This window comes from Girardinichthys multiradiatus, chromosome 23, assembly GCF_021462225.1.
Source record: "Girardinichthys multiradiatus isolate DD_20200921_A chromosome 23, DD_fGirMul_XY1, whole genome shotgun sequence".
In the NCBI taxonomy this organism is placed as follows: Eukaryota; Metazoa; Chordata; class Actinopteri; order Cyprinodontiformes; family Goodeidae; genus Girardinichthys; species Girardinichthys multiradiatus.
The window spans coordinates 33,977,624-34,003,314 of NC_061815.1; the positions used below are offsets into that span (position 1 = coordinate 33,977,624).

At 38.4% G+C, this 25,691-nt stretch overlaps 1 protein-coding gene across 1 annotated transcript; it reads right to left on the reverse strand.

Annotated features, from left to right (window-relative positions):
- Positions 1-782: 782 nt before the first annotated feature.
- Positions 783-24,974, reverse strand: LOC124860076 (translation initiation factor IF-2-like). Its single transcript, XM_047353052.1, has 4 exons — positions 24,948-24,974; positions 24,239-24,539; positions 2,136-2,194; positions 783-1,078 (listed from the first exon to the last, which is right to left on the reverse strand). Exons 1-4 carry the CDS (start codon positions 24,972-24,974, stop codon positions 932-934), a joined length of 534 nt encoding a protein of 177 aa, XP_047209008.1. The 3' UTR covers positions 783-931.
- Positions 24,975-25,691: the final 717 nt, after the last annotated feature.

Consider the following 25,691-nt stretch of genomic DNA (forward strand, 5'->3'; position numbering starts at 1 on the left):
AATAAAACCAACCTTCTGGATGACTAATTCTCAATGGTGTCTCCTTAACTGCCTTTGTTTATTGAAATAATATTTAAATAAATATTATGGAAATGGTAAAATATTTAAGGAAATATTTTGGAAAAGAGCCAAATCTTTCTGGTGAAATGGGGCTTAATGGTGTTAATTTAGTTATCTAGTTTAGTAAAATAATGTGTAGGGAACTATTTTTTTCTGGATTGAAAACTAACAACCTTTCTGGATAAATATTCTTTAGCAGGCAAGCACATGTTCTAAGCTGTTAGCAGTTAAAGCTAACAAAAGAAGCTGATAGCTGAGCACCAGAATCAAACACACACCTTTAAAAAACCGTCAATAAAAGGGTTAAAATGCATAAGCGCGGACAGCGCCTTATGATCAATCTTCTGTGTTTAAAATCACACTTTAAATAAAGTTTGTCTTAACTTTAAAAACACACAAACACAGAACACAAAAATGAGCACGTGTGCTGTAGATAGCATGTAAACTCGAGCGTTTACATGCTGGTGTTAATATTTGGTGTTTTATTTAATGAAATTATTAATTAGAAGTAAAAGTAAAAATATGGATGTAAATACAGTTTTATAATGCACAAACAATCTTTTGGACATAAGTTTTAAATGTAAATTTTAGCAGATGTTCTGTGATATTTTACCAGAAGAAAGGTAAGGTTATAAAATAAACTATGAACAGTAAAAAGTACAAATGGCTTAGTTTGAATGTGAAAACTTTATTTTCAACAATTCTTTCACACAGACGTTTTCCATAAAACCATCCAATCCTATAAGAAATATTAGCAGAAACCGTGGCTTAAAACTCGTTTAATAGTAAAATCTGCATAACTGCAACATCTACAAATGCACCGAGTCAATTTGTTGTCAGTGATGCAAGCTCTACACAAGCAGGTCCCGCTCTAAGACATTTCATGCAGTGTGGGATGACCTGCCCTCACAGCTGAGTACACACAGTCTGGTGGTGATTCTGTTTTCTTCTTCATCCCTTTTGTCTTCTTTGTGGGGAAATTCAGAGCTACATAATTAGCCTTATTTGCATCAGCATCCTGCAAATAATAATCACTTTGCATTATTTATTATCATCATGTACATTTGGTGCCAGATAAATATGCTACCTTCACCAATTCATGCCTATTTTAGGTATTACCATTTGGTCCCTTTCTAATTCGTTTCTACAAACAGTCAGTTAGTCAGTCAGTCATTTTCTACCACTTATTCCATAGTGGGTCGCAGGGGAGCTGGTGCCTAACTCCAGCAGTCTATGGGCGAGAGGCAGGGTACACCCCGGATAGGTCGCCAGTCCATCGCAGGGCAACACACAAACAACCATGCACACACTCATTCATACACCTAAGGGCAATTTAGAGAGACCAATTAACCTAACAGGCATGTCTTTGGACTGTGGGAGGAAGCCAGAGTACCCGGTGAGAACCCACGCATGCACGGGGAGAACATGCAAACTCCATGCAGAAAGACCCCAGGCCGGGAATTGAACCAAGGACCTTCTTGCTGCAAGGCAACAGTGCTACCAACCGCGCCACTGTGCAACGCTTTCATATCCATGTAGTCACACTATGGTGCACCAGTTTTTTTTGTTTTTTTTTCTATTTTTTGGTGTGGTTAGGAATTTTATTGAAATGCAAATAAAATATCATTAAAATACTCCAATCTGAAATTTAATTTAGTTTATTTAATTATCTAAAAAACCATGTAAGGAAATTCTTTCACATTTATTTTGCATCTGAAATAACTAAAATACAAATGTATGAAAAGACCAACGCCCTGTACTTTCAATAATCAATTGTTGTTTATAATCCCGTCAAACTAGCTCATCATCAAAGTTAAAACTGAACAGCAATACATATCTTAATTCTGGTGTACAGACTAATTTGACATCTTTATACAATTAGGAAGAAAATTTCAAACTAAACTGTATAAACAATATGGTAAAGTACATAAAGGAAAAATAAACCATACAAACATAAATATTTTAATGCAGCTAGCTGTGCCAGACAGGCAAGCCTCAATTATCTTGGGTTAGGATAAAAGTTACAATTAGTCTATTCTTTCTTCCTAGGTGCAAAGTGGTAATCAAAGACTTACTGTGTCACTTGGCTGATTCCTCAAAGTTTTGTGTGGTCTGGATGGGCCTTTATTTGTCCCTGTCAACAAAAAATAAACCTGTCACAAAGAGCAATTTGGAAACTGAAATACACTGGTGTGAGCAAAATCATTCTTTCATCAAAAATGCTCCGATGTTAAAAAATAAGTATTTTTGTGTAAAATAAACTGATAGTGCTAAAGAAGAGTTAATGGTATTTTTCATTTGCATATTTGATTTAGTATCTCAAAAGTTTTTTCTCTAATTATTTTAAAAAAGTACAAAAATATTACACAGAAAAAAAGTGAAATAACTGCAACCAACATGTACATACTTATGTAGGAGAATGGATAGGAAGATACATCTACACACACAGAGACATACACATGTCGCACATACATACAGGGTGAATGTTGAGAAATGAAAATGTGCAACTGGTTTTGAATGAAACAGATATCGTGTAAAAGCCACCTCTTGCCACAAAACAGGAAGTTTCATAGTTAAAAAAAACCTGACGTATTTACTTGTTAAACCACCTTTAAGAAAAAAGCAATACTGGTGCATGTGCTGTCAAATGTTGCTGCTTTCAAGTTTTAGTTATAATACTAAACCTCACTCTGTGCGTTCTACAAGCAGAGTAAGTCAGATTTCTAAATTTAAATGTTTTTCTTTTCTAAAACAATATTCCAAATATACTTGATGCTGAGGAGGTGATGATTTCCTGATTATAGTAAATAATAAAAACAATCAGAAGCTCAATCTAAGCTTGAACCGCTCCAGCTGCATTCCGTTCAGTTGTAACTATGAAAAGGAACATTTGCATTGTAGTAACTGGATGCAAAAATTTGTAAAATAAAAGACCAGAAATTCATACATTCCATACTGTATTATACAGAGTAAATATTTAACATAGTAGCTGTACATACTTTATACGTTTAATTTAAACAAACCTTGAAAAGCCTGATAAAGAAAATGAAACAGTTCTGCATATGGCAAACCTACCTTTCAAACATTGAAAAAAATTTCTGATTTATGCAGACAAGAGCAACAATTACAGTCATACAGCAGGCCGACAGCACACCCAGCACAAGAACAACTGGACTGAGCTTTGAAACTGAAAGAATAAAATAAGATCAAAAAGTGTAAAATGTATGCTCATTAGACAAATTTTTATGTACAGTATATCAAAGAAGTGTGAATGTATGAACTGTTAAATAAGAGTAAGAATGGAATATAGTTTGTCTGTTCTAAGCATTTTGTTTTAGGTTTAAACCAAAACATTCTAAGATGACCTAGAAATACATTTCATAAATATAAACATCCTAAACATTTTTTGTTCATTTTGATAGAAAACTAGATAATGTAAATGCTAAGGTACTACCCTAATTTCTATCAAAAATACAGTTAAATAGATATGCTTTTGTCACCAGGTTCCAAAATAGTCTGATATTCAAACTGAAAACAAACCTATTAAAATCGCGTTTTGATCACGGTCACTCTCAACTACCTTAGAAATCTTTATAACAAAGCACAAGTTGATAATATAAGTTGAATGTCATTTTTTTATATTAACATAAATTGTGGACCGCTAATTAAGCTTAATTTACGCATGTAATTGTAGTAGAGATCTTTAACTGTTAAACACTGAGCTTACAAAGACAATCACTCTTACATTGAAAAAGGCAAAACAATTATTCTCACAATTGTTGCTTTATTTTCTAAGGCAGTTCACTTTTATCTATTAAACTTTAATAGTTGGCGACCTGTCCAGGATGTACCCCGCCCATATACTGCTTTAGATAGGCACCAGCATCCCCGCGACCCACTATGGAAGAAGCGGTATAGAAAATGACTGACTGACTTTAACAGTCTTTGAAACTGCTAATCTCCTGCTCTATTATAGTTTTTACCTTCATAGAATCTGGATTAAAATTGTTCACAGTTGGTCAAATCAACAGAATTGGTGACTATTTGGTACAAAACAGACATCACACCAACAAGACGTGTCACCCTGCTGACCAACCAGGATGAGAGTCAGCTCCTCTAAGTCAGTGCTTATGATTCTCAACTGCTGCGTTTTATATAGTTGATGTTAATATCCTGATATTGGCATATTAGAAAAGGGGGCTGGTTCGATTGGTACTGTGCTAAACTGGTTCAGATCATTTTTGACAGATCAGAACTCAAATCAAGGCAAATGTCACATGTGGGGTACCTTGAGGCTCCATTTTGGGGCACTTTTATTCAAGATTTATATGATCCCAGTAGTACAGAACGTAGAGTACCACGACATCTTTGACAATATGTAGTGTGCTGATGACATACAATTTTATATTTCTGTGTCTCCACTTGACCAAATTTCACTATAGACACTGAATTAGGCTATGTTCACACTGCAGGTCTTAATGCTCAATTCCGATTTTTTGGTGAAATCCGATTTTTTTGCATTGTCATTCACATTTCTAAATATATGTTACTTGTAGTGATCTCCTGTGTGAACATATTCATACAACTCAAGTGTCCCGCATGCGCAGTAGACAACGAAATGACGACACATGTAGGGAGCGTGCTTAGTATTTCCGGAAGTAAATATGGATGGAAATGTTGGCCTGTACTTAGCAATTTTTAAGTTGTTTTCCAACTGGAGCGAGCATATTAACAACGCAGTATTTTTAAGAAAATCAAAAAAGAAAGAGAGCCAAGTTTTTGGCCATGACATGTTTTTGAGCAGTGGCAGCGTTGTCGGTACAGAGAAACGTGTGGGTTCAGATTCAAAGCCAGCAGTGGTGGGATAGTGATGTGAGCAGCTTTAATGATACGGACTTCATTCATAATTTTCGAATGACAAAGGCAACTTTACTGTGCTTATGTGCATATTTTTCTTCCCGCGTCCGCCTAGCAGGACCCAGAATAGTGACTTTTGTCGAGTATCAATGACGTACTGGTCGGATGAATGCGACCTGGCTGTACAGACACAGGTCTCATTATACCACATATCTAAGCGGCCTGGGTCGCATTTAAAAAAATCGGATCTGTGTTGTTCAGATTGTCATGAAAAGTTTGGATACAGGTCGCATGCGGGCAAAAAAATTGGATTTGGGTCACTTCAAGCTGCAGTGTGAACGTAGCCTTAGTGTATCCAAACACTCATGAGTGCATGGGTCAAACCTTTTTTTTTTTCAACTGAATGCAGCAAAGACGTAATTCATTGTTGTTTTTTTCTTAAATTAGCTTAAAATGTTCAAGTTAGAAATGAAAACTGAACTAAACTCGAGGCTAAAAATCACAGAGCATGCAAGAAGTGTCATCATTGACTCAGACCTGAACTCTATGAAAAAGTCTGTTGACTACCACCTTAAAAACCCTGCCAGAACACAGGGTTTCATATCCAAACAGCACACACAAAAATTAAATGGGGCAGTCATGTTTATGAAAGGATTGAAAATTATGCTCATGGTATAAAAAGCACTGAATGATACGGGTCTAAATCCATTTTAGAGTTGTTTGTCTCTTCTATCATGCTGCAGGTTTTATTTGCTTAACATTTTAATGCTTCGTTCCTCTATACAATTCTGTCTTTCTCTTATGTGATGCAATGTTTTTCTTTTTTAAGGAATCATGGTTTGTTGTAGTTTTTTTTTTCAATTTTGTGGCATTTGTTGCATTAATTACACCATTTTCATGTTTCTACTGTTGTCATGTGAACAGAGATAGTCATTAAAACGTTGTAATGCCTTTTCTAATTTGAATGTTTGTTATCATTCTTCTCCAAATTGAAGTGGATTTTTGGAGGTCTTAACATATAAACTCACCAAACTGGTATATCGTAGAGATTTGAAGCTAGAATCCCCCAAAACAAACAAAAAAATGTCTCTTGAAAGTATGTCCTAAAACCAACATGAAGTTGGTCATTTTGGTCAAAGGGTCATTTTTGGACATTTTTGACATTCAACATGTCGAACTTAGACAAAGTCCTCCTAGGCATTTTGAGCTATGGGTTTCAAATTTGGTCAGTATGCACTTAAGGCAGTGTTTTTTAAACTTTTTCAGGCTGAGGACCACTTAACCACTCAAAAAGCACTCACGGACCACCTAACTTCCACATCAACACTTTAACATTTACAACCTGAAATAACAATATAAGTCTCTTAACTTTCTTATTGTTGTCTTCGGTTCTTCCTAATGAGAAGGATGGTGCTGTTTTTTCTGGGATATGAGTGAATAAATGTCTGGCTCCAAACTGGATAGTTTTAGTCTCATGTCGTAGTCCACACTAATCCAGTTGCGCTGCTTTGTTTTAAGTCCAACAAGTGTAGACAATCCCACTTCACAATTGTAGGTGGATGGAAATGGCATCAATAATTTCAGAGCAGAGTCGGCCAGCTCAGGATTCTCAGGTTGAATGTGAAGCCAGACGTCTCATTGCATGAAAAGCGGGATTATCGGCTGTTATTCACACGTAAAATTGCAGCAGAACTTTCTATCAGCACCGTAAATTGCCAGGAATTGATGCCAGCTTTTTTTGTCAATGTTGCCCCCCTGATGCCCCTCTCCTCAGGTCTAGTGTAGGCTTTCACATGTAAAGAAAGTTTCTTGTGAGCCATGCAAATGCAAATCAGATAGTCAACACAGATCTTGGCAAACACAGCAGTGTGACAGCATACTTATATTTTAACAATTTGTTGATGCAAATAACAACAGAAGTTGTAACCACAGTTAGATTTTTATTTTCTTAAAATTCAAAAGAATTTACCATTTACGGTCCTTGTTCTCTTTTAGGGCTTTTGACATATGTGGCTACATGTGAAATATAGTACAGAGGGATCATTCAGCCAACATTAAATTCTCAAGAAAATCTTTCTGAGTTATATTGCATTATTACATTTTAATGTATAGTAAATATAAGGCAATGATTAAAGTCTAATTATATTTTGCTTGTCTTGGGGAGGGTGTGTGCCCTGTTTATTCAGTGGGGAGAGACTAATGGTTGTTTGTTTATGTAGTGTGTGCAAGTGGGTCTCAAAGGGCCCTTGTTGTTAGGTTATCCTTCCCTGCTTCTATCTGTATGTGGTGCATGTATGTTTGGGTTTTGGGGTTTACCGCTTGTGGTTCCTTTCTAAAGCTCCCCTTTTCTTTAATGAGTTGTAAAAAAAAGTTTTCACTATGAGATATTTGAAGGTGGTATAAATTTGTGTTGATTTCTATCACTGTCCCATACATTATCTCCATGTTCTAGACCTCAACCACTGTGCAGAGTGGCATAACAACAGTCACCCTCTCTACTGTCCTGCTCAAATGGACAGTAGAGCGTTTACAACACATCTTCCAGCAATGCGCTGAATGGGTAGAAATGATGCTGGGTATGAGGGCTCTGTTCCCTGCAAGCTCCAAACTTCTACTGGCTTTCCATAAAATGTCTGTCTGTATTGGGATTGAGCCAGGAGACTTGTGCATTGACATGTTTAAATGTAATACCTTCTGACATAACATTGACAACCATAAACTACTTTATAATGGCTGGCTGTGGTTCTGGTAAAGGGTCAAGGACAGGTTCCTCGAAATTTTTAGTATTTTCTATGGAAGAGGAAGTTTTTCATGGGGTGCATAGACCTATCAGGACTGTATGAAATGATTAGCTGGGGATGTCTAATGCTGAAATGACAATAAATACATGACTGTGAATTGACAAGTTGAACAATATAGATATCTGTAGGCTGTCTCTCTCTCTCTCTACAGTTTTTTTTGTCTCTCTCTCATATATATACTGTTAAAAAAAAATAAAGGGAACACTTAAACAACACAATATAACTCCAACTAAATCAAACGTCTGTGAAATCAAACTGTCCACTTAGGAAGCAACACTGATTGACAATCAATTTCACAGCTGTTGTGCAAATGGAAAAGACAACAGGGGGAAATCTTTGGTGATTAGCAAGACACTCAATAAAGGAGTGGTTCTGCAGGTGGGGACCACAAACCACTTCTCAGTACCTATGCTTTCTGGCTGATGTTTTGGTCACTTTTGAATGTTGGTGGTGCTTTCACACTCGTGGTAGCATGAGACGGACTCTACAACCCACAGAAGTGGCTCAGGTAGTGGAGCTCATCCAGGATGGCACATCAATGCGAGCTGTGGCAAGAAGGTTTGCTGTGTTTGTCAGCATAGTGTCCAGAGCCTGGAGGCGCTACCAGGAGACAGGCCAGTACAACAGGAGACGTGGAGGAGGCCGTAGGAGGGCAACAACCCAGCAGCAGGACTGCTATCTCCGCCTTTGTGCATGGAGGAACAGGAAGAGCACTGCCAGAGCCCTGCAAAATGACCTCCAGCAGGCCACAAATGTGCATGTGTCTGCACAAACGGTTAGAAACCAACTGCATGAGGATGGTATGAGGGCCCGACTTCCACAAATGGGGGTTGTGCTCATAGCCCAACACCGTGCAGGTGTTATGCAGGCTGGAGTGTGTCAGGAGTTCCTGCAAGATGAAGACAGTGAAGCTATGGACTGACCCGCCCGTTCCCCAGACCTGAATCTGATTGAGCACATCTGGGACATCATGTCTGGCTCTATCCACCAACGTCACGTTGCACCACAGACTGTCCAGGAGTTGGTGGATGCTTTAGTCCAGGTCTGGGAGGAGATCCCTCAAGAGACCATCTGCCGTCTCATCAGGAGCATGCCCAGGCATTGTAGGGAGGTCATACAGGCACATGGGGGCCACACACAACACTGAGCCTCATTTTGACTTGTTTTAAGGACGTTACATCAAAGTTAGATCAGCCTGTAGTGTGTTTTTCCACTTTAATTTTGTGTGTGACTCCAAATCCAGGCCTCCATTGGTTAAGAAATTTGATTTCCATTGATGATTTTTGTGTGATTTTGATGTCAGCACATTCAACTTTATACAGAACAAAGTATTCAATGAGAATATTTCATTCATTCAGATCTAGGATGTGTTATTTGAGTGTTTCCTTTATTTTCTTGAGCAGTGTATATATATATATATATATATATATATATATATATATATATATATATATATATATATATCCATCTTTCTCTCCATCTATGGGTGTGTATCCGTAAAATTATGCTATTTAAATCAGAATCAGCCAAACAACATTGGGGAAGAGGAAATTATACATGATTTGAAATATTTTTTACAAAAACATGTGCTGCTTCTTTTTACTGTTACACTAGTCTTTTTATTTTTATTTTCTCTCTGCGTGTCATGTGCATTCTAAAAAATGTGTCTCCCAAAAAAGTAAATTATGGCTTACAATGACAATTCTTTGATGCATTGATAATGACTGTCTTTTCTGTGTTTTCAGCTGCTGGCAAGGCAGTGTGCTAAAAGCAGAGGAGCTTGCATTTTGGAAAGGGGTCACCATTGATCTCATGTCAGATGAGGAAGATGGCAGCTTCGAGGGGGTTTCTGGTTGGATTTGTTACCAAAGTACAGTGTGACTCATCACAGGCGTCTGCACATTGGGGAATTTTCTGCAAGAACACCACCTTTACATGGTCCTGATGCAATGTCCACAAAGCTGTCCACCTGTCTTGGTGAAAGCTTAGAACTGACTTGCTCAATATACATTTTATTCCCAAATTGATTTCTAATCCACTCAAAGCTTGTGTCTAAATCTGGGAAATATATTCCCAGCTGTGAGTGGAGGTCTTGCAAATGTTGCTTTAAGGATGCAACTGATCTTCCATCCATGTCCTCTCCAGCAGCAAGTATAATGTCTGCGAGTGTTGGAAAACTGTCAAATTCTCTGAGATCAAGACAGCTGCACCTCAATTCTATCTTGGGGCGTGTGGCTTTAATTTTGTCCACAACATTGAATATGGTGACAGCCCTCCCTTGTAGAGCCACATTCAATGGGTTGAGAGCATTGAAAATATCAGCTAAGTATGCCAATTTTGCGATCCACTGGAAATCACCAACCTTGTCATACAGTTCGTCAGTATGGTCCAGGAAGAGTTTTACCTAATCTCGAAGTTCAAACAGATGGGTGAGAACTTTTCCATAACCAGCGAACCTCTGTGTGAAAGATACGTTTTTTGTGTTCGCCTTCTATTTCATCACACAGCGGTTGAAAGGGACGTGTGTTCAGCAGCTTTCCTTTAATCTTGTTAACTATTTTCACAGACTCATCCAGAACAGATTTTAGGCACCACATAATTTTTTTCACAACCAGTTGTTCTCTGTGGATGCATCTCATGGCAGTTGCTCCGTCAGTGCAAATGGAGACACATCTTGATCAGTCCAGGTTATTTTTCACAAAATCTCATTAAGTGAATGGAAAATTGCTTCTCCTGTGGCTTTAGTTGGCAGGGAATGACAGAAGAGAAACTCATCATACACTCCACCGGGATGAATGTATCTTACATAGCTCAGCAGATTTGCATCATTCCCTATGTCTGTAGATTCATCCAACTGTAGTGAGAAGAATCAGCTTTAGCGTAAACGTGTCACCAGCTGCTCTTCAACACTTTCAGCAATGGATTTTATGTGTCATCGAATGGTGTCATTTGAGAGAGGAATTTTGTCAATTTCATGGCTAGCTTTCTTACCAAGCATTTTGTTAGCCATCACTTTTGCAACTGGTTTAATTAAAGTTTCACCTATTGAATGAGGCTTTCCTGCTTTGAAAATCAAGAGGGATACCTCATATCCCTGTAGCTTTTGTGTTTTTTCCCGGTGCAAAAAACACCAGAAATCTCCTTCATCTTATGCTTTTTTAGTTCATTGCGTTTTCTCTCAAAAAATCCAGTAGGTTTTGTGATGGAAATTCTTGCAGTAAGCATTCCACAGTGTATGACCTTTGGGTTACCTCACTCCCCTGAACCTCTGTGTTATTGGAGAAAGCTGTAAAAGTCATTATCAGAAGTTTAATGGTTAAGGCCATTTTTCAGGGTGATGCCTTTGGGAGAGTAGATGGTTGTTCCTAGGTAACCTTGTCACCTTTGAACCCGAGAAGGGTCTAGGGTCGTAAAACACAGACTCTTGGAAGTTGAGATAACACAGTCATGTTCTGGTATAAATACTGTGTGTAAATGTTGTTCGGGGCTCTGTTTCACTGACTAACCTCAGTGTCAGGGTCTTCAAACGCTGAATGCCTTTGAATAAAACTTATTGAGACAAAGTCCGGATTTTCTCTTGTTATGAGTCAACTTCTACCCACTTTGATAAGAAAATTCCACAACAATTTTAGCGTCACGAACAGGATCTAACGTGCCAGAGGAGACCGCAGGATGGGACACGGACGCCTGGCCAGCCTGAGAGTTGTTCTCAGTCCACCTCCATATTACGGTAGTGGAGTCCTCATGCCCGCCTGCGGCGTCTGGCTGATTAGATCCGAACAATTTGTCTTCAAATATATCTGGGTGAGAAGTTGCTCTGTATGATATAATGTATATTATTATTTTTATTACACATTAACCATCATCTCCTAACTAATTAATTAGGTTCCAGAGTTGCGAGAGGGAGGACATCAGCTGAGGGCCCGGTTACCCTGCAAAAGGAATTGCAGGGAGGTTCTTATTGGTAACAATAAGATAAAGCAAAACACAGGGTTTTGCGGGTGGTTTTTAGCAATTTTCTACACCTCATAAAGGAGAAAAGCCAGTGGGCAGACGTGCCGCTGAACAGGTAAAAAAAAATGGTTCCGGAACCTTGAGGCATCAGGGGTGTCTCCTCCTCCAGACTCTGATTTATAAAATAATGAAAGGAAAAAGTGGGGATGATTGTGTTAAATGTGCTTTAATTTGGAAGATAAGTTTGGTTTTTCACAGCGTGGAAGTTTGAGTGTAAATAAGCTAAATAGTTTAAAAAGTTTCAAGTAAAACAGTTGATGGAAAAATAAATAAAAAAAACATAAGAAAAGATTAAAAAGCACAGAGTGCATCAATTAAGGGGTTAAAGAGTTCAAACTTTCCTGAAGGAAGTTTTGTTTGTCTTAAATATTGCGATCAGTCGGAAAAGAAGGTAAAATTGAAAAGGGACATTAGAGATGCGAAAAGAAAGTTGTTTTAGAAAGGATTATAGTTCATGTTGTGGAAGGAAGTGACAGGCAGGGGGACAACTGACTGACTGACTGATAATATGTATTTGTACAAAATCTGAACCTATACTAAACTTTTCTTTTGCCTCTCTCACACACAAATACACACATATATGGGATTTAAGTTCAACATCTGCGTTTTTGAGTCTGGACCTTAGAAACCTGCCCTTCTCCATGGCTACTCCACCAGAGACGCTTCTCCAGCACGGCCTGAAAGAGAGAGATCTGCCTTCCTGCATGTTGAAAATCGCAGTGTGACTTTCTACAAGAAAAAAAAACAAAACTCAGAAGAAGTCTGGACCCACTGAGATGGACAACGATCCATGCTGTTTGCAAGAGCCAGAAGAGTGATACACTGGATTTATATTGAAAGCACATCTTATGCGGGCAGAAGAGAAACCGGAGCAAAGTTTCTTCTTTCTCCCTCCTGGAGAAGTTAAAGTGGACAAAGAATGATTGAATGTCTCACCAACAGACCGGGGAAGGGCCTGGTTGTTTTTTGGACTGATAGAGGACTGTGTGCCATGACAGTCTGACTCTGGAGCGATTTAGAAACTGATGGGGGTAACGTACAAACAAACACACATTTACATAAATCTTTTCCTATTTTCTGCAATGAAGAACGCTTATTAACCGCTGCTCATGTGACGCTTGCTTGACGTTGACAGATATAGCAGGTTAAAATATTATTTTAGGGTTAGAAAAGTATCTTTAAAAAGGTGATAACTTAACTCATTTGATACTTTCCAGTTAATTATTTTAGAGAAACAAGTTCTCTTTCGTCGTGGAATATTCAGGGTAAATTATTCTAGTTATTAAAAGTTATTAAAAGCAGAGGAAGTTACAACATCTCCAAAACTCAGCAGTAACCAAGTGTTTCTATGTTATTCTCAGGACAGATCTCATGAAGGAGTATTTTTAAAACCCAGCGCATGCGTAAAACCTGATGGGTTTCTCCTTCAGATATTATTTTTTGTTGTCAGATTTTGTATTCCATAAATCTAATGGGTAGAGACCTCATTAAAACAGGCTTAGTTTTACTGCAGATGGTCTTCATACAGTTTCTGACACAATACTTACAGTTTGGTGCAGTTTTGTCCGCAAGTGCTAACTGACGCTTATGGAAAGTACAAATTCATTGTTTTTCACAGCAGCTGCTGGGAAGAGGTTATATTAGTTTTTTTCTTCCCTCTTCTGATTCATGCAGCGTGTTGATTTACACTGTACCTTATATCAGGTCCTGACAAAAACTATGAAAGGTTGGTTCTGCAGGTTCTTTTTTCTCCCTTTGGAGACGGAAAGGACACCTGATCAGTTCTGTGTTGCATAGAAATATTAAAACACTTGTTGTTTTCTAAGATATCACCAGCTAAAAACTTTAAAAACTTTTGAGAGTAATTGGCTTTGTTAAACACATTTCTCTTGGTAAAACAAACCTTTACAATGAGTATGAAAAATTGGGTTATTTAGAAAGAATCTGTTTGGACAGTGGTACCACACAAAAATTAAACTAATCTCATGCTTCCTAAAAGACTGCATGAAAAGGCCTTCAGAACCGTGGAGTTATTTTCCACCACAGTATTAAGTTTTTAAGCATGCTTTTTCTTTATTTTAAAACAGATCTGGTTTTTGTTTTGTTCTTGGTTTTTTAGCATAATGTTTGTCTGAAGCTTCTTATGAACTGGGTTAGAAGCAAATATGATCTGAGGTAAATTAGGAGCTGTGAACTAATGATTTTAAATCTGATTATTGTCCAAGCAGAAATAATATATTTAGCCAATCCTTCAATCTCTGCAGAAAGTTAACACCATTGTTCAATGCAGTAGTACTCAACTTGTGGTTCCTGGACTCCTGAAGCCTGTAAGCCATAGATTTTGGGTCCATGAAATTATAAGACTTAATTAAAGGTAGGCTGATTACTTATTAAAATAGATCTAAGCCAATGATGAGTTCCAGTCATTTTGGTGACTTTGAAATGCAATAATACTCAAAATTTCTACTCTGGGGAACACAGATTGGGGTTGAAGAGTTTAGTTTTGGAACCAAGGTTAGGACTTGTATAACGGAATAAAGACAAGTAAAATCCTTCATTTTAGGAAAAGAAAAGCAATAAAGGCTCTCTTAACAGTAAGAGGATGGTCGGCTCAAACTCAAGTCTCCTTGTTTGATTTCTTAAGGTTTAAAGATTAAAAGAATACATATGAGTACAAAGATACACAAGGTGATTTCAGATTATTAAGAGATAAAATATTGAAACATTTATCAGCATTTGGATTGTAAAAGAGGGGTTCTAGTAATAAGTTTTTCCCAACTCTCAAAATTTAAATAGCCAAATTAAAGAAAATGATGTTTGTTCTTTTTTAAACACAATGTGGGAAAAAGTCCAGTTTGGAGACAAGCTTCTTATCTTAATTTCTGATTAAGTCAAACACTGCAGTTTTGTTTAGTTTGGGTATACCATAAAAATGTCAATGCTGACTTTTCTAATTTCCCCTCGGGGATCAATAAAGTATCTTTGAATTTGAATTGAATTAAATTAAAAATACTTCTTTGCATTTAACTTGAAATTCTGCAATGCAGCTGCGATCAAATTGAGCCAAACAAAAAGAGAATTATAACAATAACTCTCAGGATTGTAGTTATTATTATAGAGTTACAGTACAAAGAATTAGCAAAAGGTTTCAGCATCAGTAAATTTGGATTCATATAAGAGAAAACTGTTGCTGTGCTTCTAAATACTTTGAGATCTCTTTGGATTATGTGCACTCATTTTTAAAAAGGATCCTGAAGATTGTCATAACAACATTGATCAATTATAGCATTAAAAGATATGGTTGAGAAAACATATTCTGAAAAGAGATTGTTAAAAATTTCTTTGAATTCTTGAAGCTTCAAATTTGGCCATTTGTCTGTCTCTGATGTTTTGTCTTTGTTTTGTTGGTATGAATGTTTGATTATATGTTGCATGAAACAATAATCCATGTTTGGAATAATGTTTCTAAATCTCAGATTGATTAAACTTTGAGTTTTCAGGAGAATTAAGAAGCAGCTTGTTTCTGAGGTAGGTGCATGTTAACACTTTTGTAGTTTAAGTTTCATTAATGTGGGATGGAATGAAGAAACTGTGGGGTCCGCCCATAGGCTGTCAATCAGAGGTTAGTTCTGCCTGACTCCGCCCACCTACTAGATTGGTTCATGCCTTTGCTGTCATGGTAACGCTCAGCACCTCCCTTCCCAAGTTTTAACATTGTTTAAGAGACAATAGAGTCAAAATGCTTGTAGTGATTGTTGCCTTAATAACATGTTTTTTTTTGTATAATGATTAAGGATGTAGCATGACTTTTAGATTTATGTGTTTTATTATTAAAAGGTTAATGAAATAGTTTAAACTAGTTTGAAGAATTAGTTTTGCATGCAGAATCATTGGTGATTTATTAGATTGAAAGTTTCCCTGGTACCATTAAGCTAGCTGACAGTTCAAGATATGCAAAAGTAAGGAATATATTTTTGATAAAGAATCAGAGTCATGCCTTTATACTTGGTGGGAATTATTTATTTGATTCAATTTGTAGGGTTTATTCATCTGAATTACATTAGATGTCCATTAATCTAATACTCATCTTTGTACAAGACAAATTAGGATGATGTGTGACTAATTTCTAAGTGAGACATTGATGAACTGAATAACTAAAGTTTGTGTTTAGTTGTTGATGGAACTGAATTGCAGTTAAAAACATCTGGATTTTCTTTATGTTGCTTTCGTTAAATTCATAGTGACACATAGTTATGTCAGAATTCATTTCTTTGGTTCTATGTAATGTGATCTTGGTTACTAAAACATTTTTGTACAAACTTTTTGCTGGATTGTCGCATGGGTTGGACCCTGCGCCAGAAGAGGGGAATGTCAGAATAAAGTAACATGGGGTTCCAAAAGTTTTAGCACTCATGGGAAAAAGGGTAGCTCATACCTCCAGTGAGGACTTAGTGACAATGCGAGAGAGACGTTGTACTTTGTTTATATAAATGGTGCATAGCTCCCTAAGACCACATTATGAAAACCTCTCTGAAATTATGGTGTTGATTTTTTGTGAAATTTTATATCTCCATAGATTAGACCATTTTTGAAATTCTTTTTGGGTATTCTGAAACTATGAAATATTGACCTGTAATCAGACCTTCCTCAAACATCATGTCACATTTTTGATATTCAGAATATTTAGCTGATGGTCATTGCTAGTATATCAGGTGAAGTCAGAAGATCAATTCTTTGGATTTTGTTGGATGTTTTGATGAAGTTCATGTAGTTAAGCACTTAGGTTTGAGAATGGGACTTTGAATTGAAAGTTAGCCAAGTGTTGTGAAGGCTCTGCCTATTGTTCTCACTTATATGAGATTGAGACAAAGGACACAGGCAAATCTCAGTCCTTTTGAAGTGCTGTGTGGCAGGTCTCCTAATTTGGACATGCGGATATTGCCAAGATAATTTTCTTCCACATCTTTGTGTGAAGATAGGATGTTGTTTTACTGTCAAAACCTGTCCACTGTGTTTTCTCAAGTTTCACAGACGGTGAAGGCTGCATTACCAGAAACAACCACTTCCACCCTCCAGTCCTTTATTCCTGGCGACTGGATTCTGGTCAGAGAATTTAGGAGAAAACACAGGAAGTCCAGGCGCTGGAATGGCCCATATCAGATCCTACTAGACACCCAGGAAAGCTGCAGGAAAGCTGCAGGAAAGCTCCAGCTCCTCCAGCTTCATCTGGCTTCCAGGACACAAGTCATCTTCCAACTGGATCATCCACGGCCTGAAAGGTGTGAGGACAGCGGACCACCACAAGACAAAGAACTGTAAGCTGATCACTGGCGAGTGATTGAACAGGTGGTTGAAGAACACTGTTCTTACAAGGGCACAATAATCCCTTGGGCAGTGCAACGTTATTTCAGAATCTACTTAAGGCCATCGCATTGCCTGAAAGTTAAAAATCATAAGTTGGACTATGGAAGCCTAACTTCAAGCTGGTTAGAGTTCCTGTTTCTACACATATTTCTAGAGGAGCTTCCTACGACCGCCCACCTGTACCAGACTGGTAACAGGGCAGCTTGAAGCGCAGAAGCCACTCAGGAGAGGCAGCAGGATTTTTTTTATTATTATTTTTTTTAAAGTTGTTTATAATTTGTTTTCTTTGAGAAAAAACTGTTTGCTTTCAGTACCAGAAGAAAGGACATTCCACTTCAAGGTCACGATGCAGTTAAATGGAAGATGGTCTGTTCTGATGCTAATGATTGGTATTTCAAGTATTTTTATAACTCTTGTGTTCATTTGGGAAAAGGTACAGCAAAGACAATGTAAGGCTAATTTGAGGAATTGTGTTAATAATACTCATCAGCGGATTCGGAGAGAGATCCATCACTTTTCTGACTACTATGATCATGCTGATAATGTTTGGTGGCAACTGATGCATCAAAACTGTGAGGAATTATACTGTAAGAAAAAGCAGAAATGTTAGTAGATTTTCTAGTGAGACTAATTTAACATGTGCTTCTACAGGAACTCTTTATAGAATTCGGGGTATTAGAAATCCGATTAAAGATCCAGATATTTGTATTGCTACACCTTATTTCCTTGGAAAGACGGAGGGTTGTAAAACTTTTATACCAGTTTCATGTGCCTTGACCCACAGTAATACATCTAGACCTTGTCCTGTCAGAACTGATCCGTATACTATTTCAGAATCTTTGGCTCCAGATCCTTTTGTGTTAACTCTTAATCTTACAGCCTTACCGGATGGAGGTTAGTTGTATGGCATGGCAGGTAAATTAACCAGGGTTCTTGTTACTTTTCCTAGTAGAGATGGGTTTTTGTGTCCTAAGAACATGGGTTGGATGTGTGGAAATAGATCATATCTGTATCTGCCTGCTACTTGGTCTGGAGTATGTTATCTAGCTCATTTACTACCTACGGTCACAACTTATTCAATCAGCCTAAGCTATTAGAACGATGAGTTTGCAAACTAGAATGGCTTTGGATTATTTGTTAGCTGAGGGTTTTGAATAATTTTCCTTTAGTTGTGATTATCTTGTAATCAGAAGAAAGGAGTGTGATGGAAATTCTTGCAGTAAGCATTCCACAGTGTATGACCTTTGGGTTACCTCACTCCCCTGAACCTCTGTGTTATTGGAGAAAGCTGTAAAAGTCATTATCAGAAGTTTAATGGTTAAGGCCATTTTTCAGGGTGATGCCTTTGGGAGAGTAGATGGTTGTTCCTAGGTAACCTTGTCACCTTTGAACCCGAGAAGGGTCTAGGGTCGTAAAACACAGACTCTTGGAAGTTGAGATAACACAGTCATGTTCTGGTATAAATACTGTGTGTAAATGTTGTTCGGGGCTCTGTTTCACTGACTAACCTCAGTGTCAGGGTCTTCAAACGCTGAATGCCTTTGAATAAAACTTATTGAGACAAAGTCCGGATTTTCTCTTGTTATGAGTCAACTTCTACCCACTTTGATAAGAAAATTCCACAACAGTTTCACCACATACTCTTTGTGTTTAGTTTACAAGTGTCGTTTTAACTTTGCAGATTTTATTGCCTCATTAGCTAACATTTCGTGACACAGAACACAAAGTGGTTTTGGGTCATCCTCAAGGCCAGTCCAAAAGAATCAAAATTGTATGTAATCATCGTGGTATTTTTTTCTTACCTTGGCAGTGGATTTTCTACACTTATGTCAAATTTGTGACGAATTTGTGCTGGGGTAGTTTTGAAGATGTTGCTGAAGTTGAATCGTGTTCCTTCTGGGACTCAATGCTTGAAAGGATACTGCTTGCATTAGCATCTAGACTTCGCACTTTCCCTGTATTAAGTATAAGAAAGTATTTAGGTTCTGTTATGTCACTCGCAATCTCCTCACACTTCGGAGTCTGGTAATTCTCACTTTGTTCTTTTTTTGTACACGCAGCATCTAGTTTACCCACTCAGTCAGTTCCTCGACTTTCATGATAACTTGTAGCTGACATATCCTGTTCAGTTCTTTCTTAAGGCGTTCACGAAGTGGAGCTAAAACTCTCCTTGGTGCATGTTTCACTGGTTTTGCGTTCTCTTTTAACTGTATGCTTATCAGGTTTGCTTGTGCACCCGTGTCAGTTCTTAGTGTCATTAGTTTATTAATAGTGGTGCAGTCCAGGTGTCGTTATTGTCTGAGAGACCTTCATTTTCCTTTATAATTCTGTACTCTTCCTCATTGTGACCTGACACCATGCCCACAAAGAATAGTTTCACTCAGGTCATTTTTGTCCACAAGTCGTCAAATCTTTCAAATTTCAAAACTCGCCCAAGTGTGCTTTCAGCTTCAAATCTGTCACAAAGCTATCAAAAGTCTCATCCGATTGTTGCACTCGCAACCTAAACACAGAGCTCTCATATACAGATTTCTTTTGTGGCATCCAGTGTGCATCAAACTCTTCCATAACTTTGTCATACTTGTGTCTGTCATTAGCTTTATCAAATTCAAACATGTTGAAGATCTCAAGGGCTGGGCGGATCTGCGTATCGGTGTATGAATGTGTGAGCGTTAGTGAGTGCGATTGGGTGAATGTGGCTCTAGTGTAAAGCGCTTTGAGTGGTCTGTATGACTGGAAAGGTGCTATATAAGTTCAGTCCATTTACCATTTACTCAGAGGTGCCTCATATAGATGTGCTCCACTTCTATAGAATTGACTTTACCATTGTTGCTCAAATGTTGCAGCAGTGACCTGATTATAGCATTTCCTGACGCTTTGTCTACGCTAATCAAGATTCACTCATCTTGCCATGTGCTTTCAGTGGCTTTCTTCTTTCATTTAATAATTCAGCAAATGAATATTTGACTAACTGGAAGCACTCAATCTATGTATGAAGCATTAGATCTCAAGCACAAGATTGTCGGACAATCACAAAGTCTGGCAGAAGCAAAAACAAGATGGTTGCACCACTGTTGATTTTTATTTTCTTACACCATAGCAGTAAACTTGACACCCTTCCTTATGCATGTAATGGGGGCATCATAAGCCACAAACAACCTTCATATATGTGACAGGATTTCTTAAACTAGTTAACGTGGTACAATTTCCTTACATTTATGGGCTTACTAGTAACAAATATTTGTCTTCAACTGTTTGAGCAGGCATTTGTCAATTCTGTGTTAACTGGGAAGCAGAACCAGTTTTACATGTGAGGCTTCCCACTTTAAATAGTTTTAAATTGCTTAATTGTATGTACTTACTATAGGTTTGAACCACTATTCCTATTTTGAATTAAAACAATGACAAGCTGGAACTAGCTGCTACTAGTAATGTACCTAATTTGTGTCCACTTTAAACAGACTCATAAAACTCTGCCTCAATTGCTGAAAAAATGACTGGCAACACAAATTGTACTTAGCATGATGAAATGTTTAACTAGAGTGAGGAGCATGTGTAATATTGAATAAATATTTAAAGGACTGACCATACCTACCATTTGTGTCAATCACATTTGCTTGATTAAAATAAAAGTAGCTTTTATAATAAATACTTTATAGAGTAAGATTACAGATATTAATACATTGTTATGATTTGGGGTTGTTTGGTTTTTGGTTTCTGGTTTTTCTTATGTTTTTCACAGTTAAGGTTTTGACTCGTTCTTTTGTTATTATTCTTCTTAGATTTTGAATCATGCTTCTGTTATTTTCCTGATCATGCTTTAGTTTTGTCGTCTTGTTCATGTTTGGTTTTGTTTGTATATTAGAGTCTCTGTTTTTGCCGCAGCCACGTTTTATTCTGTTAATTAAGTTTATTCGGTTCACCTGTCCAAGTTAATCTGTCTCCTTGCTCCACTTGGTTTTCACTCCATATATTCACACCTGTTCAGTTAGTCATTGCGGAAAGATCTCTCATGCTCATGTCTTGTTTTTTGATCATGCCATGCCTGTCTTGCCTGCCCGTTTGTTTTGTTCCTGCCTCCTGTAGTGAGTGAGTTTTTTGTTATTAAATCTTTTGCACTTACCGTCATGCTGCCTTCTGGTCTGCATTCTGGGGTCCTATATTTCACAAACCGTAACATAATGTTTTCGCCAACCACGGACCCCGCGGACACGCAGAAGGCAGACGCCTTGTACAGGTCCTTCTCAAAATATTAGCATATTGTGATAAAGTTCATTATTTTCCATAATGTCATGATGCAAATTTAACATTCATATATTTTAAATTCATTGCACACTAACTGAAATATTTCAGGTCTTTTATTGTCTTAATATGGATGATTTTGGCATACAGTTCATGAAAACCCAAAATTCCTATCTCACAAAATTAGCATATTTCATCGGACCAATAAAAGAAAAGTGTTTTTAATACAAAAAACGTCAACCTTCAAATAATCATGTACAGTTATGCACTCAATACTTGGTCGGGAATCCTTTTGCAGAAATGACTGCTTCAATGCGGCGTGGCATGGAGGCAATCAGCCTGTGGCACTGCTGAGATCTTATGGAGGCCCAGGATGTTTCGACAGCGGCCTTTAGCTCATCCAGAGTTTTGGGTCTTGAGTCTCTCAATGTTCTCTTCACAATATCCCACAGATTCTCTATGGGGTTCAGGTCAGGAGAGTTGGCAAGCCAATTGAGCACAGTGATACCATGGTCAGTAAACCATTTACCAGTGGTTTTGGCACTGTGAGCAGGTGCCAGGTCGTGCTGAAAAATGAAATCTTCATCTCCATAAAGCTTTTCAGCAGATGGAAGCATGAAATGCTCCAAAATCTCCTGATAGCTAGCTGCATTGACCCTGCCCTTGATAAAACACAGTGGACCAACACCAGCAGCTGACACGGCACCCCAGACCATCACTGACTGTGGGTACTTGACACTGGACGTCTGGCATTTTGGCATTTCCTTCTCCCCAGTCTTCCTCCAGACTCTGGCACCTTGATTTCCAAATGACATGCAGAATTTGCTTTCATCCAAAAAAAGTACTTTGGACCACTGAGCAACAGTCCAGTGCTGCTTCTCTGTAGCCCAGGTCAGGCGCTTCTGCCGCTGTTTCTGGTTCAAAAGTGGCTTGACCTGGGGAATGCGGCACTTGTAGCCCATTTCCTGCACACACCTGTGCACGGTGGCTCTGGATGTTTCTACTCCAGACTCAGTCCACTGCTTCCGCAGGTCCCCCAAGGTCTGGAATTGGCCCTTCTCCACAATCTTCCTCAGGGTCCGGTCACCTCTTCTCGTTGTGCAGTGTTTTCTGCCACACTTTTTCCTTCCCACAGACTTCCCACTGAGGTGCCTTGATACAGCACTCTGGGAACAACCTATTCGTTCAGAAATTTCTTTCTGTGTCTTACCCTCTTGCTTGAGGGTGTCAATAGTGGCCTTCTGGACAGCAGTCAGGTTGGCAGTCTTACCCATGATTGGTGTTTTGAGTGATGAACCAAGCTGGGAGTTTTAATTCCTCAGGAATCTTTTGCAGGTGTTTAGATTTAACTCGTTGATTCAGATGATTAGGTTCATAGCTCGTTTAGAGACCCTTTTAATGATATGCAAATTTTGTGGGATAGGAATTTTGGGTTTTCATGAGCTGTATGCCACAATCATCTGTATTAAGACAATAAAAGACCTGAAATATTTCAGTTAGTGTGCAATGAATCTAAAATATAAGAATGTTAAATTTTCATCATGACATTATGGAAAATAATGAACTTTATCACAATATGCTAATATTTTGAGTCCACTTATGAAAAATAAGTGGACTGATGTGAGGAACAAATATTCTACAGAATTAATGAGAAGTGAGCTAATTGTCAGTTTAATTAATGAAATGTCCTGCTCAGAGTTTTTCTCTGTAGTCCTGAAAAGCAAACAACTCCTTGCAGCAGCAAGAGCTCAAATGAAATACAAATGGAAAAAATAGGTTGTTTCCACATGATTTAGCACTGCAGTTTTAGTACACAAGTTCAATATTTTTTTCACCACAACTGTACAGTCATGGCCTTTAAGGCACAAGTGTTTATGTTTACAACTTTTCTACAGACTTTTTGTTTGCACTAAATGCACTATTACGAAAATGTTTTGCATTATACTGTTATGCTTTTTTATATTGTTTTAAGTTAAGCAGGATGGAGGTCTTTTCAATAGTGGTTTATTTATTTTAGAAGGATATTTGTTTTTGTCTAGTAATTTTATTTTGCAAAAAGAATAAATTATTTTATAAATTGCTGAATAATTGTTTTTCCATGGATATTTGTATCAGTCAAAAACATGCATCGAATTAAACTTGGGTTCGAGTCCAATGTTTCCAAAGTCATTTCACAGAAAGAAAAAAGGTGAAAAAAATCACCAGGCCGGTAGAGGTGCACACAGTGGGGTTGGATGGCCCTACCAGGAGGGGTCCCTTATTTATTTATCAAGGAGTTGGCAACCCTAGCGGCAAGTAAGCCCGCATCTTCGTCTGCCACAGCACTGTCTCCCAGGCTCGCTGCAGCTCCGCCCATGCCGTCTTCGCTGGCTCCAGCTCGGTGTTCTGAGGCAATACCTGACGAGCTGGAGCAGCGGTTAAGGTTTTTTGCTCGCCATATAAAGAGCTTAAAGAAGACCAGCCTTATGTATTCCTCTCTGGAGCTGATGGAGAGAATCAGGCAGATGGAGAGGGACTATGAGACTGCAGTAAGGCTGGTTTACTGCCGCCCACCTTTGTCCACGTTAGGTCCCCAGAGCGCTGCTGCAGAGCAGCCCACGTCAGGTCTCCAGAGTGCTGCTGTAGAGCAGCCTGACTCCAGGCCTGACACACCACAGCCTGACACATCACAGCCTGACTCCAGGCCTGACACACCACAGCCTGACACACCACAGCCTGACCCCATGTCAGCTCCTGCTCACGCCCCTGAGGGTCTCGGCGACGCCTCAGCTTCTGCCTCTGAGGGTTCGCCAGGCTTTGCTTCTGCCTCTGAGGGTTTGCCAGGCTCTGCTTCTGCCTCTGAGGGTTCCATAGAGTTTTTTGGGGGGCCTCTACTCTCCTCTGTCGGCCTCCTGACCTACCTGCAGGTTCCCGTCGCAGGCCGCCACGGCTTCGCTGCCGACCGCCCGGAACTCTGTGGTGCAGGTGTGTTCGCCCGCCGGAACTCTGTGCCTGCTGGGGACGACCCCCTGGTCGCCTGCCGGAACTCTGTGCCTGCTGGGGACAACCCCCTGGTCGCCTGCCGGAACTCTGTGCCTGCTGGGGACGACCCCCTGGTCGCCAGCCGGAACTCTGTTTTTGTTTCTGGCCCTCCTGCTGAGGCCCCCATCGCCCACCCTGTTTGGGTTGATTTTGGACTCTTGTGGGCGTCTGGTATCCGCCCTTAAGGGGGGGTTTTGTTATGATTTGGGGTTGTTTGGTTTCTGTTTTTTCTTATGTTTTTCACAGTTAAGGTTTTGACTCGTTCTTTTGTTATTATTCTTCTTAGATTTTGAATCATGCTTCTGTTATTTTCCTGGTCATGCTTTAGTTTTGTCGTCTTGTTCATGTTTGGTTTTGTTTGTATATTAGACTCTTTGTTTTGTCCGCAGCCACGTTTTGTTCTGTTAAGTTTATTTGGTAAGTTTATTCCTGTAGTGAGTGAGTTTTTTGTTATTAAATCTTTTGTGCTTACCGTCATGCTGCCTTCTTGTCTGCATTCTGGGGTCCTATATCTCACAAACCGTAACATAAATACTAAAATGGAGATTCAGTCACTTTGATGTTTAATTAAATGCTGTACACACTTACCACAGCAACAAAGGGACCGAAAACCATCACACAACTTTTCAAGTACCTTCTCCTGTCTCTTTTGCAAAATAAAATGTGCCTCCAGGTTTCTGCCTTCTGGTTTCTGAGCATTAAACAACTCACAAGAAACATAGTTGTATCTTTTTTTTAGTGTATAAAGGAACTGATTTTCTCTTCCTGACAATTCCAGACAGTATTTATTGTTGACAGTCAGTAGATAATTTCTTTCTTCTTGCAGTGTAGCAAATTCCTGTTTTCATCCTTAAAACAGTTGTTGAAGAAATATCAGAAACGGAGATTAAACTATAAAGTGTATTTCATATGAATGTCAATGTCAAAATTCAACAAAAAAGATCACAAGGTTTACTCAAGCAGGTACACACTCAAGCATTTACGTGCTGGTGTTAATATTTGGTGTTTTATTCATTAGAATTAGTAAGAACAAGTAAAAGTAAAAATATGGTTGTAAATACAGTTTTATAATGTACAAACAGTCTTTTGGACAAAGTTTTAAATGTCAATTTTAGCAGATATTCTGTGATGTTTTATTAGAATGAAAGTCAAGGTTATAAAATAAACTATGAACAGTAAAAAGTACAAATGGCTTAGTTTGAATGTGAAAACTTTATTTTCAACAATTCTTCTACACAGACGTTTTCTATAAAACCATCCAATCCTATAAGAAATATTTGCAAAAGTTTGGCTTAAAAAGAGTTTAATAGTAAAATCTGCACAACTGCAACA

Coding starts and splice junctions, on each gene's coding strand:
- LOC124860076 (XM_047353052.1), bottom strand. CDS start 24,974: ATGGTTTTCGGTCCCTTTGTTGCTGTG. Junction 24,540..24,947: donor TCGGTCCCTTTGTTGCTGTG/GTAAGTGTGTAC, acceptor CCCCCCCTTAAG/GGCGGATACCAGACGCCCAC. Junction 2,195..24,238: donor CCTGCGACGGGAACCTGCAG/GTAGGTCAGGAG, acceptor TTTTGTTGACAG/GGACAAATAAAGGCCCATCC.